The following is a 16,500-nucleotide window of genomic DNA, read 5'->3' as shown; positions in this document are numbered from 1 at the left end:
CAGTTTAATCCTTAATCGAGAAGAAGAAAACTGCAACCACTTAGGGGGTACCTGTACTGAATAAGGTAAGGACATATAAACTAGAGGGTTCAAACAGAAATCTAATGTTCTAAATCCAAGGTCTTTCCATGACAATACACTGTCCCTTGTGCTTTCAACATCAGAGCATCACTTAGGAATCATCCCGGCCAGCCTCTTAATGCTGCAGATGAGGAAACTGAGGCCCAAAGACAAATAACTTGCCCAAAGTCACAAAGAAGCTAGTGCCAGAGCTAGACTAGAACATGGGACTCTCGGTCCTAAGTTCGGAACCCTTGCCCCCACTATAACAATTGTTGACATCATTTATTTGTAGATGATAGCCTGGTTTGGATGGTAGAGAAGAAAAAATAATTAGGGAGGAGCTAAACAATTGACTAATATTAGAATCAGTGAGTACTAAAAGAAAGGGGAAAGAGATAAAGGATGAGGAAGGAAAGAAGGAAGAAAGGGATGGAGAAAAAAGGGGAGGAAGGGAGGGAGGAAAGGAGAAAGAGAGGGAGGAAAGAAGAAAGAAGTGAAGGAGGGAGGAAAGAAGGAAAGGAGGGAGGAAGAAAAGAAGGAGAGAAGAAGGGAAGGGAGGGAAAAAGGAAGGAAGGGAAGGAGGAAGGGAGGGAGAAAGGAAGAGAGGAAGGAAGAAAAGAAGCAAAGAATGAAAGGATGACAGGAAAGGAGGGGGAGAAAAAAGTAAAGGAGAAGAAGGAGGAAGGAATAATAAGGCAAGACAGATTGAAAAAGAAGACAAAAGAAAAGAAGAATAAAAATGATGAAAGGAAAAGAAACAAAGAAGGAAGCGATATAGAGGATAAACTGTCTTCATAGGCTACAAATCTATTATTTCCCTGGTACTTTTGCTGGAGGTAAATACTGGACAGGGTGGGCTTTGAGGGTGACTTGGAGCTCAATAGGAAAAGGATTCCCCTCCCCCCCAAGCTGTCAGGGAGGCTACTGGCTCGACAGGAGGATCCAGGAGGGGAAGAATCTGATATTCTTGTAGAAATGGGAGTGGGCTGAAAGAACTACTGGGAAGTTCATCACTTGAAGGTTCTGAGAGGTCATCTCAGACCTCTGTGCTTCAGGCAGGGACTTGACCAGAGGTCGGACCTTACTAGTTCTAGATCACATGATACTAAGCCAATCACCCTATTTTGTCTTTGTTGAGGGGGAGCCCCAATATCCAGTCTCTCAGCTCTGAGCCTCCCCATCCCCCATCAGGGGATGGAATTCCAATCAGAAATGGAAAGAACCTTAGAGGCCGATAGTCTAGCTGAGAAAACTGAAGCACAAAGACCCTCGAGGTCACACAACGAATTAGTGGCAGAGTCAGGGCTAGAGTCTTGGTCTTCTGATTCTTGCTGATAATAATAGCTCACATTATCTAGAATGTCAAAGTTTACAAAGGGCTTTCCTGACAACACCTCCGAGGGATAAGTAGTACAAGTAATATTGTCCCCATTGTACAGATAAGAAAACTGAGGCCCAGAAAGGGTCTGGGCTAGAAGCCAAGTCATCAGCTGGGGCTCAGTGGGTAGAGAACTGATCTCGTAGTCAGCATGAGTCTGAATCCAGCCTCAGGCACTTACCAGTTGTGTGACTCTGGATAAGTAATGTCACCTGTATTTTCCTCAGTTTGTTCAACTATAAAATAGGGATATGACAGTTCTTACTTCACAGGGTCGCTGTGAGGATTAAAAGAGATGATATTTGTAAAAACCAGTTAGGGCAATGCTTGGCACACAGGAAATTTATTATGTTTCCTTCCCATCTAATTCTGGATAATACTAGTAATAGATATAGACCACACATTGATAGCACTTCGAGGTTCACAAAGCCTGAGACGGAGAATGCAAGTCCTACAGATGAGGAAAAAAAGGTGAAATGACTTGCCCAGGGACACAGAGCTAATGCCCGTCAGAATCTCCGTCTTCTGAATGTCCTTTCTAAAATAGCACATCACTTTTGTGTAGGCATCTCGATACCAAAGCTATTTCCGGGAGGAAGGAGAGAGACTGAGGAGGGGGTGGACTCAATGCCTGTTCCTTGTTTGCCTGATGAGGGTGGTGCCAGATCTAGTATTGGGGATGTTTGCACATATATGTGTGTATGGGGGAGGGGCAGGGCTCAGTCCCCTTCTATTAAGAAAGGTGTGGTCAGTCTGGCTGGGTTTGCAGGAGGGTGTGGCTAGTTCTAGGGCTGATGGTTTTTTAACTCTTGGAAAGGGATTTCAGATGGCTGCTCTACACAGAATCCGTAAATCTGGGTTCAAGTCTGGACTCCCTGACACTTGCTAACTACGGGACCACAGACAAGTCACTTGCCTCTCTGAGTCTGTTTTTTCATCTGTAAAGAGTGAGGATAATAATAGGCATACTACCTACCTAACAGGCTTCTGAGGAAAATGCCTCGTAAATACTGAAAAAAAAAAAAAAAACCGTTCATGTTAATGGGTGTCCCAAAAGTGTTTGTGCAGTCCTCAGCATTTAAAGCTTAGAGCTTTTGGAACACACTGTGTAGAGGAAATAAGTTAACGAGTTTGGGTGTGTATGTGTGAGGTGGGAAGAAGTAATGAAGAAATTTACCCAGGTGACCCCTAAGGACTCTAAAGTTTTTTTTTTTTCTGCTCTGTTTTCATTTCATAGGATGATAGTTGGAAGGGACCTCGGGGGTCATTTAGTACAGACTCTTCATTTTACAGGTGGGGAAACTGAGGCCCAGGGTGGTTAAGTTACTTGACCAAGATAAGTAACCTACCCCCAAGTCCACTCCCACCTCACTAGACCACATCCACTAACTGCTTCAGCTGAGCCCTTCCCCTAAGTTTGGAAAGCCAAGTCTGTTATTTGGGGACAAATAGTCTAAGGTCAGTTGTGCACCTGGGAAAATAGAGCTGAGTGATGTTCCAAACTTCCCAGTTAGAATTAAAACGTCAGAGCTGAAAGAATCCTTAAGTGAAAAATAGTGGAGTCTAGCTCCCTTAATCTGCAGATTGGGGAAACTGAGTCACAGATTCCAAAAAGTAACTTGTGCAAGATCAGACTGCTGGAGTTTGGACTCCTAGCTATAGAGCCAGAACTCAAACCCAGATTCTTTCTTCTGCTTCAGATTACTACTACCGGCTTTCCCCAAGGTCTATACTTCGAACCTGGGGAGGGGGGAAAGGTGTGTGAGCACCCCTCCATGTGTGTATGTAACACAGACTGTTTTAGCTTGAAATCTTCTGCCTCTAAGGTCTCAGGAGTGTGTGTGTGTGTGTGTCTGTCTGTTTTTCTGTCTGACCGCAGTGGGGTGGGGGGCAGGAGGGGCTTCACTTTCCAGCCTTGCTCTCCGACTCCAAACGCTGACCATAGAGGTTAAAGCTTCAGGACGCCGCCTAGTGGTGTTTTCTGGAATCACACTCCAGCGTCAGTCGGGATTTCTCTGGCTTATTTTTGGCAGCAGACTAACTTTATCATGATTATTAATATTAATATCACCAGAGATGCTTTTATTGTTATTTAAAGACACAGTTCACAGACAACTGCTATTGCCTCTGGTTGAAGCTTTTCAAGATTCCAGTCCATCCAGGGAGAGAGTGATGAACTGGGGTGGAGTGGGGGACATTGGAAACAATTCTAAGCTAGTAATCCTCGATCTGCCATTCCCTAACTGTGTGACCTTGGCCAACTCACATCCCTTCTCTGGGCTTCCCTCTTCCCCTCAGAAAAGGGAGAGGATTCAACTGTACAGTTCATGGTTTCCAACTCTGGCATTCTGGGCTTCATAACTTGCCTGCAGAGAAAAAGTTGGAAATGGGGCAAATTTCTTAAACCTTTCAAAAGGTTTTGAGTTGTGTGGTTAGGTGAGCACAGTGAATTGAGTTCTGGGTCTTGAGTTCCAATCCAGCCTCAGATACTTATGAATTACATGGTGCTGAGCTCATGGTGCTGAGGTCACTTAACATGTTACCCTCAGTTTCCTCAGCTGTAAAATGGGGATATGTCTCTGAGGGTTCTTGTGAAAATCAAGTTAGATATCTGTAAGAGGTGTTTAGCACAGTGTCTAGCACGGAGTGGGTGCTTAATAAATTTTCATTCCCATCCTTCTTCCTCTAAAACAAAGTCTCCCAAATCCAGTTGAACTCACTAGATCACTCTTTGCCCTGAAACAGGGTAGTGCTTGGGTTTCCTCCCTTAAGGACCTGTTTGGTTGGTAGTACTATGGAGTTAGCCTTTGTGGCTCTTTGGACCAGGCAGGCTTTATGTATGTATATGGGGAAGGAAGTAGAGAAAGGGACAGAGGCGGTCCCTGAATCTGGCTCCCAGAACCTAAGGACCTTGGAGAAGAGGTGGGAGAAAAGTGAGTTATTCAGGAGGCATAGGGTGGGAGCCAAGAATGGGCATCGAGTGAAGAGATGGATTTCCCCCCCCCCCCCCCCCCTGCCTTTTTCACTCCTAGCATAAAATGAAAGGAGACTAGAGTGGGGGAGATTGGGAAATTCCTAATGCTTGTGGGCATGTAGCAAGCAGAGTGGAGGTTAGTTCTCTCTCTCTCACTAGGCTTACATGAGTGGAGAGACCAGAAAACTTGAGCCACCACATCTCAAAGTTTAATTTTAAAGAGTCATAAACTTGAGAGAAAAATCCCTAGTCTAAGGAAGGGAGGGGAGGAGGAAGAGAACCAGCTCATCCTCTGTCTGTTCACCTCCCTCCCCCACCACCAGTCACAGGAATTAAACAAAGCACTGAAATTTGAAACTCCAGATAGAAGCGCACTTTGGTATAATTGCTACCTAGTCTGCATAATCTTTTCAAATAAACACCCCCCCCCCTGCAACCCCCAACCTGGAGATCTCTGGTTTCTAAAGCATGTGCGTCCTGGTAGATACTGAGTTTCTGTTGTGTGTCCCTGAGAGAAAGAGCAGCTGGTGGGATGGGTATAGCCCTGGGCTTGTATTCAGGAGACCTGGTCTATAATCCTACCTCACTCAGACACTCACAGGCCGTGTGATTGTGAATTCACAAGTCACAGCAGCTCCCAGACTCAGTTTCTGCATCTGTAAAGTAAACAATAATGTGTGTAAAATGGATCTCACTGGATTGTTGGGAGGAAAGCTAAAAACCTGTACAGAGGATTTCTCTACTGTCACCTCCTTCACTGGGATCACGATCAGTGGGTGGCATGTTTGTATGTGGCCATAGCAGAGTTTATGTATTTGTCCTGCAAGAAAGCGTACCTGTGTCTAAAAGGCGGCCAGCTTCTGTCTAGTTGGAATGGGTGCGGAGGGGTTTTTTCTACCCATCTTTGTATCTCCAGGGCTTGACTTCTTGTCATATACCCAAAAGGCACTTAATAATTGCTTGTTTCTTCCAAATGAGCATCCCAGACTGAAATGATGTGCAGGTCTTTGTAGCTGCCTTCTCAGCACCGGTCTTTGGAGTACAGGGAAGTGTTACTTTGTAGTGGTGTCTGCCTTTACAGGTGGAGGAGTGTGTCTTTGTAGTTGTGTCTACAGTGTGTGTGTGTGTTTGCAGCTGTGTGCCTGTGTGGAGAATGAATCAGTGATCTCACACCTCATTTTCTTTTGGGCTTTGACTACATACATATTCTCTAACTTTTCTTTGGGCCTCTCACTGGGCAGCCAGGACACCTATCTAGCTTCTCCAGGGCCACCACACTCCCTCCTCCCAGTGGGGAGCCAGACAGTCTCCAGGGAGAGGACTAGGTCCCTGATCTCCCAGTGCTTCTGCAGACCCTGAGCCAGATAGTTTGGCTGGCGCCAGAACAGTAGTTTGCCTTATCCCCTGGAGCCCCCATCAGGAAACAGACTGGCCAGATTGGAGATAGTGGCAGGCACTGGGGGGCTATGAGCCCCAAGGGGGTATGGGGGTATTGCAAGGAGAGCTGGTTTTCTTCCTCCTAAAGCCCAGACGAAATGGGGGCAGGATTAGGCGAGTGACCTCAGAGCTTCTCCCTCTCCATCCCCTCCCCCAATCCTTCCACTGAGCCCAGCACTTGCCCTGGTGGGCTCTAGGGGCCTCACCTACAAAGTGGGATCCTTTCCCTTTCAGCACATAAGCACACACAAGGACCTCAGTTTTGGGAAGGGGGGGGGCTCTGGATTCTACTTAGCTTGCTCCATTGTCGGTGTGACCCAAATTAATGACAAAGTTTGGAGCAGGGCTGCTGAAGATGAGGGGTTATGGTGGGTTGGGGAGGGCTCCTGGGCATCCTTCCCCACCCCTGCCAGGCCAGAACAGCCCTGGAACCCACTCTCCGGGTGAGGCCAGGGAGAACTGGATGGGAAAAGTCCAAGACAGGTTAAAAAATCCTAACCTGCTTCCTTGGCCAGGCACCTTCTCTTAGTTAAAGATCCTATTTCTTTCTGTACCTCTCCATTTCTAAGCCCCCAACCCCAACTTCCAGCCCTCCTGAAGGAGACTTTTTCAAACTTTCCACCCAAATTAGACAAGAGAGGGAGTTAGCCACTAAGCACCTACTGTGTAGCCACTAAGCACCAGGCTAAGTGCTGGGGATACAAAGGCAGAAGTCAGTCTGCTCTCAGAGGGCTTACAGTCTAATGGGATGGGGACAGGCACACAACTATGAACAAACATGACAGATGGGATAAATTAAGGGGTAGTCTAAGAGGGAAGGCACCAAGATTAAGTAGGAAAGGGAAAGACTGATGGTCCCTCTCCTCACCAGGCCCACAAACTTGGGCAACTACTTCCAATCCATGTTGCCGCCTTCCAGGAACACTTCTTGTTATCGGGACAGAGTGGGGGACAAATGAGTCACGAAGTGTGACCCCCTCCTCTCATCATCTGCAGCTTCTGTCTGGGCTGTTCCATGATATTTGTCAGCTGGGGAGGGGGCTGGATTTTCCCTCGGGGAAGTGGTCAGATTCTAGGAAAGTGAAAGGGCAAAAGGCCACCTTTTGACCTAGCTTTGGTTGAAAACACTGAATCCAGTGCTTCTGTGTTTGAATCCTGGCCCTTGCTTCTATTACCTGCACCACCTTGGTCCAATGGTCTCCCTTTTCTGGGCCTTGAATTTCTCGGTAAGATGGGGGAAGGAGTAGAAGAAATGTCATTTCCAGCTCTAAATATGTGGTCTTACAAACCTTTTCCAATCCCCCTGGCCCTTTCTTCTTCACGGCCCTCTTTCTCTCACCCCATATTATTGTCCCCATGGCCCAACCTTTCTCCCTCCCTTGTTTCTAGTGGAAACTGGAAATTTGAAAACATAAAGATGCACATACATACCCAACAATTCTCTGCTCCCCACAAACTCCACACTCCAATGAATCCGCGAGTTAATAAAATCATAGAAAGTTTGGTCTGTAAAGGATCTTGGAGAGACCATGGTTTTCTGATGTAGCAGATGAAGAAACTCATTTGTGCAGCAAGTTACTGTCAGAAGCAGGACTAGAACCCAGGCCTCCTGCTTCCCAGATCCAAGCTTCCTCCTCATTACACCATTAGGATTACAGACCTGACTACCATCCCTAGGGGAAATGCCAGATAAGAATTTCCTCCAAAGTGCCCCAAAGGATTTTAAGAGAAAAAGAGGCAAAGAGGTTCCAAGAAGATGAGCTGATTCTGGAGAATACAGTCCCTTCTACTATGGAAAGAGGAAAGAGGGTCTTGGGGAATAGTATCTCTACCCCCACCCCCTTAAACTCAATAGAACAGCAGTTAATTTGTGTGTTTTATTTCCCAGAGTCCTTTGGAAGCCTGGTGAAGTCTTTGGACCCCTACTCAGAATTATGGTTTAAAATACTTGAAAGAAATGTTAACTCTCAAGTAGAGATTAGTGAAAATAAAGATGTCATTTATTGTTTCACCATCCAGGTTTCCAGACCCCTTGAAATCTATCCAGGACTTCAGGTTAAGCCCAGCTACATTAGAGGAAATCCTCATGAGTCTGAAGCCCGGCTTCTGCACCCATTCGGCCGCTGCCGAAGCTCCCCAGCCCTACACTCGGGTCTCTGGCTTTCAAGGGTGGAGCTGTAGAGAGAGGGCCCAGGTGAGGGGTGTAGGAGAGGAAATATGGGTGACAATCAGAGAAGGAATTCAGGACGATACCAAGGAAGGGGCAGGCACTACCCAAAGGAGGAAGCTAAGGGTTATGGGGGACAGGGAGAGAAATCATCTGCGAGGGTAGTGAGGAAGGTGAAGAGGAAGGTGAAGTCCAGTACCATCCGGGAGTTTGTGCCAACCCGCCGGGTTTTCCTTAGAACCAGGTCCTGCGCTTCGCGAGTCCCCCCATGAGGGGCCCCTACCTTTCCGAGCGCAGCGCCTGGGCGGATGTCGGATCCCCCCTAGTGCCCACCCCCTCCTCACCAGGCCCCTCCTTCTTTCCCTCCCTCCTCTCTAGACTCCCCTAAGCTCCAGGACTCAGGCGAGCAAGCGGGACACCTCGGCTTTGTGGCTGGCGGCCTGGGCAGGGGAGGATGCCGGAGCCCAGCTGAGTGGCCGCTAGAGGAGAGAGCGGGCGGGCGGGCTGCCAGCCAGCCAGGAGGAGGAGGAGGAGGAGGAAGAGGAGGAGGAGGAGCAGTGGGCTGAGCTGCGCTGCGCTGACCGCACTCACTCGCAGCTCAACTTCGGAGAGAGCGGAGGGAGCCGCCAGAGCCCGCAGGCAAGGAGGGGCACGAAGTAGCCTGGCACCAGAGAGGGCACCGGGCGCCACTGCGCTCTCAGCCCTTGCGCGGCGCAGCAGCGGCGGCCGCCTCCTCCACGCCGCTCCGCTCCCGGGCGCCAGTGCCCCTGTGCCTTCCTCCCCAAAGCGTGGCTGGCAGTGCCCCCAGGGTGGGCACGGGCTGGCGCGGCCGGGCGTCCGGGGGCCGGAGGTTGGAGGTAGTCGGGAGGACGAAGACGAGAAGGAAGAGGCGGCGGCGGCGGCGGCGGCGGAGAGGCTGGGGCCAGGGAGAGATCCCCGGGGGAGAGGCGCCAGAGCCTGGCCGGGGAACGATGTTAGCTCGGAGCTCGGCGGCTGCGGCGGCGGCTCCGGCAGCGAGGGGGGCGCGCCTCCTGGCCTTGCTACTGCTCTGGAACTTGAGGCTGTGCGGAGCAGGTACGGAGATCGGGGATCAGGATCGGGGAGTCCGAGGTGTGGGGCTATCGTCGCCTGGGGGCCTTGGTGGCCTCCGCAGGGGTCCTCCCCTCTCAAAAAAAATCCCGCAAACACTAATATACCTCCAGCCCTTGATCATCCTCTCGCCAAAGGTCATTGCTAGCCTGCAGCGGCTTCCCCCCGGGTGGGGGGGGGGAAGCCCATTACTGCCCCTTGGGGCGAGGAGAGAGTTAGGAGGCCGAAAGTTCGGTGCCGAGACCCCAGTTGGGTGATGGGAATTTCCTTTTTGGTAGAAAAGTGAAAATGTGACCGGCCCATCCATGTGAGGGGAGGGGATGAAGGGGTGGCGTCTTAGACGACTCAGGCTTGGGTTCGGGTTCCGGCTCGGGAGAGGTTAGTTTGGATGACAAAGTCTGGCTAAAAGGGCTTCCCACGCTGGCCCGGGCTCTCCTGATCCGAAGTCTTTCTCCTGGGTGCTTGAGCGTACCCCCAGGTAGTGAGAGCATCAGCTCCAGGGTCCTCCCGGATCCCCAGGAACCTGGGAGGGACCGGGGAAGGGTGGGCGCGGTGCACGCGGGATGCGCGGAGGTACTTCACGGGCAACTTCCCAGGCGGCTGTAGCAGGTCCTGTCTCCTTCGCCTCGGTCCCTCACCCTTCTCGGGCTGGAATCAGCCGGGAAGCCTGGACACGAAGCAGGGAGCTGCGGAGCCCAGGCCAGCGCGCTGACCCTTCGGAGTCTGCAGCCGCGCGGAGCTCTGGGCTCTGGTACTGAAGGGCGAAATGCCTCAGCGGGGCTCGAGCTGGGACGAGCCCGACTTGGGGCAGGGTGGGGTAGGTGCAGATCAGGCCCAGCTCCCCTTTAAGTAGGTCACTCATTCGTTCTGCTCTCCGTCGGGCTGCCTGGCCCGGGAGGGCTGCTCCCAAGCCGCTCGGGGCCCTGGCTCTTGCCCTAGGGAAGGAAGAAATCTTCCAGGGGGACGTGTGTCTATTTGTGACTAGGTAGGGGGCTGGTGGGGCTGGGGAGGTGTGGGCTCTTCGACTGGGATACCACGACTTCCCACCCATCCCCACACACTAATCCAAGCGTCTCCCGATTCCCCCATGTGACCATAAGTCTGCTGGGCCCAAGGAAAGGTGGGAAAAGGAGCAGAGAAACCCTCTCCCGCTCCTGGAGCCCAGGCAGGTGAGGACTGGGACCCGAGCTGAGCGCTGGTCGCTTGGCAGCGTTTGAGTGTGTCTGTTTCTTGTTTATATATGTGAGTGTATATATGCTATATGAAGTTCTTTCTTCGAGTTCAGGCCCAAAGCATGTGTGGTTTGGGGGGAGGGGCCGGAGGAGGGTGGTAGTCATCTACATTACTTTTCCCTCCTACCCCTTTTCGCTGTAACAAATGGTTGTCACCTTGGGGACTGATAATTTGCTAGTCCACTCACTGGGCCTGGTAGCACTGGATTTGGTCTTAAATAATCTCCTCTCTTCCTAGCCCAGTCATTTCATCTCCTAGGTGGTCTTTGGGGTTTAAACATGAATCCTGAAGTTGGAAATGAGTGCCCATTGATGGAAGGAGGACTGGGGAATGGTAATAGGACTCTGAGATTTGCAAGGAACTTTACCATATTATCTCATTTGATCCTCACAACAACCCTTGGAATGGGGAAACTAAGGCTGACATAGTCTAGGGCAGCATTTGTACTGAGATGGGTCCACTAAGCCACCTAGGAATGTGGGCTTTCAGGGGTGTGCTGAGAGTGTTTTCATGGAGTTGAAAATCAAGGTATTAGTAATCCATGCTAGTGATCCTGGACCAGAGAGTCAGAGAGGAGTTTGGGGTTTGGACTGGCAGGAGAGGGTGGATATTTTGAAGAGTGCTAGGCCAAATTTTCATCATTGCATGTTTTGGGGCTAGCAGGGTTATCTTGGACCATCTCTCTTCTAAGAAGGGCTAGCCTAGAGGAATCGGCTGTCCCAGTGGGCCTGTTTAATAAGGTGCCTGGTCCCTGCCTTGCCTGGAAAGAAAAGTGCCCAGTGAGAGCTGGCTTTGATTTCTCTCTCTGGTGTTTGAACCTGGGGTTTAAATGATGCTCATTACTGACTGCACCTGGGTGTTGAATGCCCACCACCTTGGAGACGCTGCTAACTAGTGCAGCTTCCTGTGGCTTCTTCATTTTGGGTCCCCCAAGTTTGGAGTTTAACCCTTCAATTTGTGGGCTGGAGAGCTTTTTGTCTTCCTCCAATGTACAAGAACACAGTTCCCTCAGGTGCACAAAGGGTTTTCTCTTCTCCCTTAAGCTAGTCCCATTTTGGGGATAGAGGATGGGCATAGAGTCCTGATGACCCTAATTCAAATCCAAACTCAGACACTTAGTAGCTATATGACGCTGAGTAAGTCACTTCATCTCTGTTGCCTCAGTTTCCCTAAATGTAAAATGGGGAAAATAACAGCACTTACCTCCCAGGACTGGGAAAATCAAATGAGATAATAATTATAAAGCACTTAGCAGAGTTCCTGGCACATAGTGGTTTTTAAATATTTTTCCAATTACATATAAAAGCAATTTTAATACATTTTAAAAAAAATTTGAGTTCCAAATCCTCTCCCTGCTTCCCTCCCTCCCTATCCCCTCATTGAGAAGGCAAGCAATTTGATATGTTATAAAACACAGTTTAATAAATGTTAGTAATTATTATTATTTCAAACCTCAAAGTGTTTCACTTTACAGATATAGAAACAGAGGCTAAAAGAATTTGTTTTCCCTGGGGCTTAGTCTGTCACTGGCAGAATCTGTTCTGAAATTTTTGATTCCCTGTTATTTAATAGTAATACTAGCTAGCATTTAAAGTTTACGAATTACTTTACAAACATTATCTCACAATGTCTCTGGGAGGTAGGAGTATTATTCTTTTTATACAGTATTTCTTCATTATTTTATTATTGATTATTATATTATTTTTATTATGTTATCAATTGTTATATTATTATCTCTTTATACAGATGAAGAAACTGTGGCACAGAGAGGTTAAGTGAAGTCTTTAATCAGATAGTAAGGGTCTGAGGCTGGATTAGATCTCAGGTCTTGATTGCAGGTCCAGTGTCCTAACCACTGTGATGCCTAGCTGCCTTAGTTTCTCTTTATATCCAAAGAGATTCCTGGTCAGAGGGTCTTTGCAGCTTCCACCTAGGACCTCCAGCTAGCAGAAGAACATAAGAGTTAGAGACAGAAAAAACTTCAGAAGCCATACAGGCCATTTAATCTATCGGACTCTCATTTTACAGATAAGGAAACAGCATCCAGGTTACATAGGTGTTAAACATTAGATGTAGGATCTGAACCCAGCTCTTCTGACTTAAGAGTCATTGCCCCTTCTGCTGTACCTGGCCTCCTCCTTTAACACACTACACCAAGGTTCTCAAAGTTTGGTGGTGAGAGACTGCCCCCAAACCCCTCTCCACCTCTGCCTAGCCTTCATTTCCTGAGCCCTCAGTGAAAAATGGACTCTCTCTGAGACTACCTCTCAGCTTGGGACACACTGTCTGCTGGCCTTTCCTTCCTCTCTCCTGACTTCTGGGGAGAGGGCAGAAGAGGGGAGAGTGCAAAGGGAAAATAACAACAGGGACAACATAAAGTTTGATGGCTTCTGAATTTGGAGAATGAGATCAAATTATAAAACCTTTAGCCCCAAGAGGAAGATGCCAGTGACAGAGTGACAGGTAGGCAGGCAGGCAGGCAGGGACCAGCCTGGTTCTAATCACTCCTGATCCCCCCCCCCCTCCACTCTATCAAACATTCTTCTCCCTCTGAGCCTTTCTGGGGTGGCAAGGAGCTCTGCAGAAACCAAGGTGTGATGACAGGCCCTTCATTTAAAAGTATGATTAAAAGCTGTAGTTGTTCCCGCATCCCTGGGAGTGTGTTTCCTTTCTTCCCCTTGCCTCCACACTTTACCGAGTAGCTCTCTCACCTAAACAAATGGAAAGTCAAGAGGGTTATAATGAGTTTTCTCATTAGAGCCTGAGTATAGGGAAAGGCTTTTTCTCTACCCCTTTTCTCCACAAAGATCTGTGGAGGGGAAGGCCTTAGAAACTAAGAAATGGAAGGGACCTAAGAGATTATTTAATTCACTCCCTCCCATTTTACAGATGAGGGAACCGAGGCAAAGTTCCATTCCCAGGGTCACATAGTGGATTAGTGGCAGAGTGAGCATTTTTCACTCTTTCCATGGCACCAAACTTACCTTTTGATTACAGGCCTTCCTGGCTGGTTCAGGGCCTCTGGCTAGTGCTTGGTGAGGCTGTGAGCATCTGGAGTTGTAAAACTGATTCCTCCAGTGGGAGCAAGTTAAGAGTGAGGGTGAGAGGTAGGGGTGCCAATACTATTGGTGGAATTGAGTTGGATGAAGGAGTTGACTGAGGATGTTGGTGTGAGTGTTGTGATCCTGACCAGAGCTGGGGGCAAGGGAGATGATTTTGGGACTCATTGAGGGGTCTGAGACTCTATGTGCCAGCAGCGCACTGGCAGGACACAGTGGACTCACTCGACAGCTGGATTTGACCCATCCTGCATTACTTCCTCTATAAACAGCTTAGATGTGGGGGGGGAGGGAGGGCGGAGATTAAAAGGTATAAACAAACCAAGCCCATTTGGACAGCACCACCCAGTTTGTAGTCTTCTTTTTATAGCTCATCAGGGATCTTTGTATTCAACGACAGCCTGATTTGTTCCCCAATTCCCAAGGAATCCAGTGTCCCTGTCGTGGGTGGGTTGTTCTGGGCTGCAGATGGATCAGAGAGCTGGGTTGTTGAGACATTGATTGTCCTTGATGGGATTTGCCTCTCATCTTTGAGCTGATGTGGCCCTCTGTGAAAAGGCAGGGTCTCTGGGGGTAGGAGGGGGGTCAGTTCTAAGCTCCCATACTCTTCCCAGTCTCTAGGTATGGGGGGAATAGGTAAGACTAGTCCACAAGGCAAGGATACCAGAAATAGTGCAGACCTGTTGGGGGAGTCTCACCCCAAGCCTGTGTACTGAACATATGGGCTTGTGAACAGACGGAGGGGGGGAGGGAGCTAGTTTGGAGACTGTAGCTCAGCCGCCTGCCTCCAAGGTGGGGGGAAGAAGTTAGTGGGAACTGAGAATGGAGAAGAATGGAGTGAATATAGAGGGGAAGGGGAGAGAGAGAGAGAAGGAAGAATGAGAGAGAAGAGAAAGAGAAAAAGAAGAGGAGGAGAAAAGAGGGAAAAGAGGGGGAGAGAGAGAGAGAGAAAAGAGGAGAGAGGAGCGAGAGAGAGAGAGAGAGAAGAGAGGGCATGAGTGCCAGCGCTCTGTTTCCTGGGTGACTGTTAGGGGCCATAGTGGACCCCAGCTCTGGGAGAGCCCCCTGGAGGCAGGAGGCAGAATTGTCTCTGCGGCTGGATGGGACTAGAAAGAGAAGGGGCTCTGGGAGCGGGCAGCAGCTTCTGAAACTAACTGCTCTTCTGCTGCCGGCCTCCTCACCAGTTTCCTAAACAACTCCCACAAACAGAATCATTAAAGCTTCAGAGGAGAAAAGAAATCAAACAAGACCAATCTGTGCTCTATCTTTCTTTCAATTTGGAAGAAAGAAAATCCAAAATCTGGGGAATGAGAATAACCCAAAATCAGTGCTCCCACAGCTTGGAGAGGAAAGTCAGGGGCTGCCTTCGTGATCTCTGGAAGGGACAAAAGGACGTCTTCCCTGCCCTCCTCTGCCGCCCACTAGAGGCAGCTTGGATTGGGAGATGTCATTTTTTTCTCTCCCTGCCCCATGGATCACTTGACTTGGCAGCCCCTTGCTGGCTTTACTACTCACCAGATGCAGTTCTTCTCTCCCAAAAGTACTTCGCATTTTGTCCTGATCTAGTCTACCCTGTTAACTTTGCAAATGAAGAAACTGACACCCAGAGAGTGGAAGTCATTTGCCCAGGGATACAGATAAAGTTAACTGACAGAACCTGGATTTGAACCCAGATCTTTTGACTCCACATATAGTGTTCTTTCCATTGTTCTGGGAGGGCTGATGAAAGCCCATTTTACAGATTCAGATTTTCGTGTACCTGGTTGGGATGGGGCAGGAGGTACTGTAGTGTAGGGTGCATGAGGGAATCAGGCCCAAAGACGTCTAGAAGAATAGAATAATAAAGCTAGAAGAAAGCTTCGACGTCTTATCCCCCTCACTTCCTAGCTGAGTGATGCAGGCACAGGCCAGTGAACTGTTCAAGGTCGCACTGCTAGCCTGGCCTGGCTTAGGTAGGGATACAGATGGGTTGAAGAAAGAGAGGCGAGCCAGTGTAGCGAAGCCCTCAGCTCTGAGAAGGAGTCCGCTTCCAGCCTGTTTCTTCCCCATGGCCCATGCCTTCTCCCTGCGCCCCCACCCCAAGGGCAGAGCTCCCCTCCCCCTCCCCGTGAAGGGACCCCAGAGTTCATTACCGCGACCGCAGAGCCACAGGTCCCCGCTACTCCCGAGCTTTTGGCTTTAGCAATGCTAATGCAGCGAAAGCATTTGCTGAAGTGCGCGCATAAATCACGGCTAGTTCTCTCCTCCAAGTCCCCAGCTCTCTTCCCCGTCCTCGCTTTGTTTCCTCTTCCTTCACTCCAAAAGCTCGGAGTTGCTGTAAGCTCCCGCATTTACTCGCCGCGACAAAGCGGGCTGATTAGCATCTCTTTGGCAATGGGGATTTAATTCGGACCTGGGCAGCCGGCAGCAGCTCGTGGGTACCTTTTCTTCTCCCTCACACCCGGCCTGCCTCCTCTCCTTTCTTTTCCACCTCTGCTTCCCTCCTCCCTTCTCCCCCCCTCCCAAATAACTGATGCAACCAGGAAACGGTGAGGATGCTGGGGCTGCCACCTTTCTCACCTCGAGAACGGGCTGCCCTCAGCGCTTTGCAACTTCCTGTGCACCTCTGGGAGGGGGAGGTGAGGATGAGGGGGGACAATGTTCTATGGGTGTGCTCTGCGTAGGGGGTGCAAAAGGGTGTGAGTGTGTAGCTGAGGCAGCACAGTGTGTTGTGTTGGATGTGAAAGTATCTGCTGTATTATATGTGGTAGCATATGTGTGGATGGGGCTGTGGCATGCATTAGGCATGGTGTGTATGTGTGAGTGTGTGTGTGTGTGTGTGTGTGTGTGTGTGTGTACACAGGCTTCCTTGGGTGTGCTTTGGACGTGGCTTTGGGAGTGTTTCTGTGCTCACTGGTCATTGTGTAGGTTATATATGTATCTGTGTGTGTTGTACTGTATGTGTATGTTAGGGTGTGTCCAAGATCACACAGCTAGCCTGGCTCCAGATCCTGCTGTAACCACAGAGTTAAGTGGATGTGGGTGGGTATGGACTAGAGAAAGGAAGGGAATCCTTCTGGTGTGTGTGTTTGTGTGTGTGTGTGTGTGTGTGTGTGTGTGT

The 16,500-nt window shown here is 49.4% G+C and overlaps 1 protein-coding gene across 3 annotated transcripts in view; it reads left to right on the top strand.

Annotated features, from left to right (window-relative positions):
- Window positions 1-8,401: 8,401 nt before the first annotated feature.
- UNC5B (unc-5 netrin receptor B) overlaps window positions 8,402-16,500 on the top strand; it is a 136,650-nt gene continuing 128,551 nt past the window's right edge. For 2 of the 3 annotated variants that reach the window (XM_069071104.1, XM_069071105.1), the window contains exon 1: window positions 8,402-9,093. In XM_069071104.1, coding sequence (XP_068927205.1) covers window positions 8,991-9,093 — 103 coding nt within the window. In that variant the 5' untranslated portion in view covers window positions 8,402-8,990. The remainder of the gene's footprint in view (window positions 9,094-16,500) is intronic. The other variant, XM_069071106.1, reaches the window with a different exon arrangement.

This window comes from Petaurus breviceps, unplaced genomic scaffold (genome assembly GCF_028583685.1).
Source record: "Petaurus breviceps papuanus isolate PSGF00001 unplaced genomic scaffold, PetGlider_PUasm1.0 90825, whole genome shotgun sequence".
NCBI lineage: Eukaryota > Metazoa > Chordata > Mammalia > Diprotodontia > Petauridae > Petaurus > Petaurus breviceps.
This window is presented reverse-complemented; position numbering and strand designations above follow the sequence as displayed.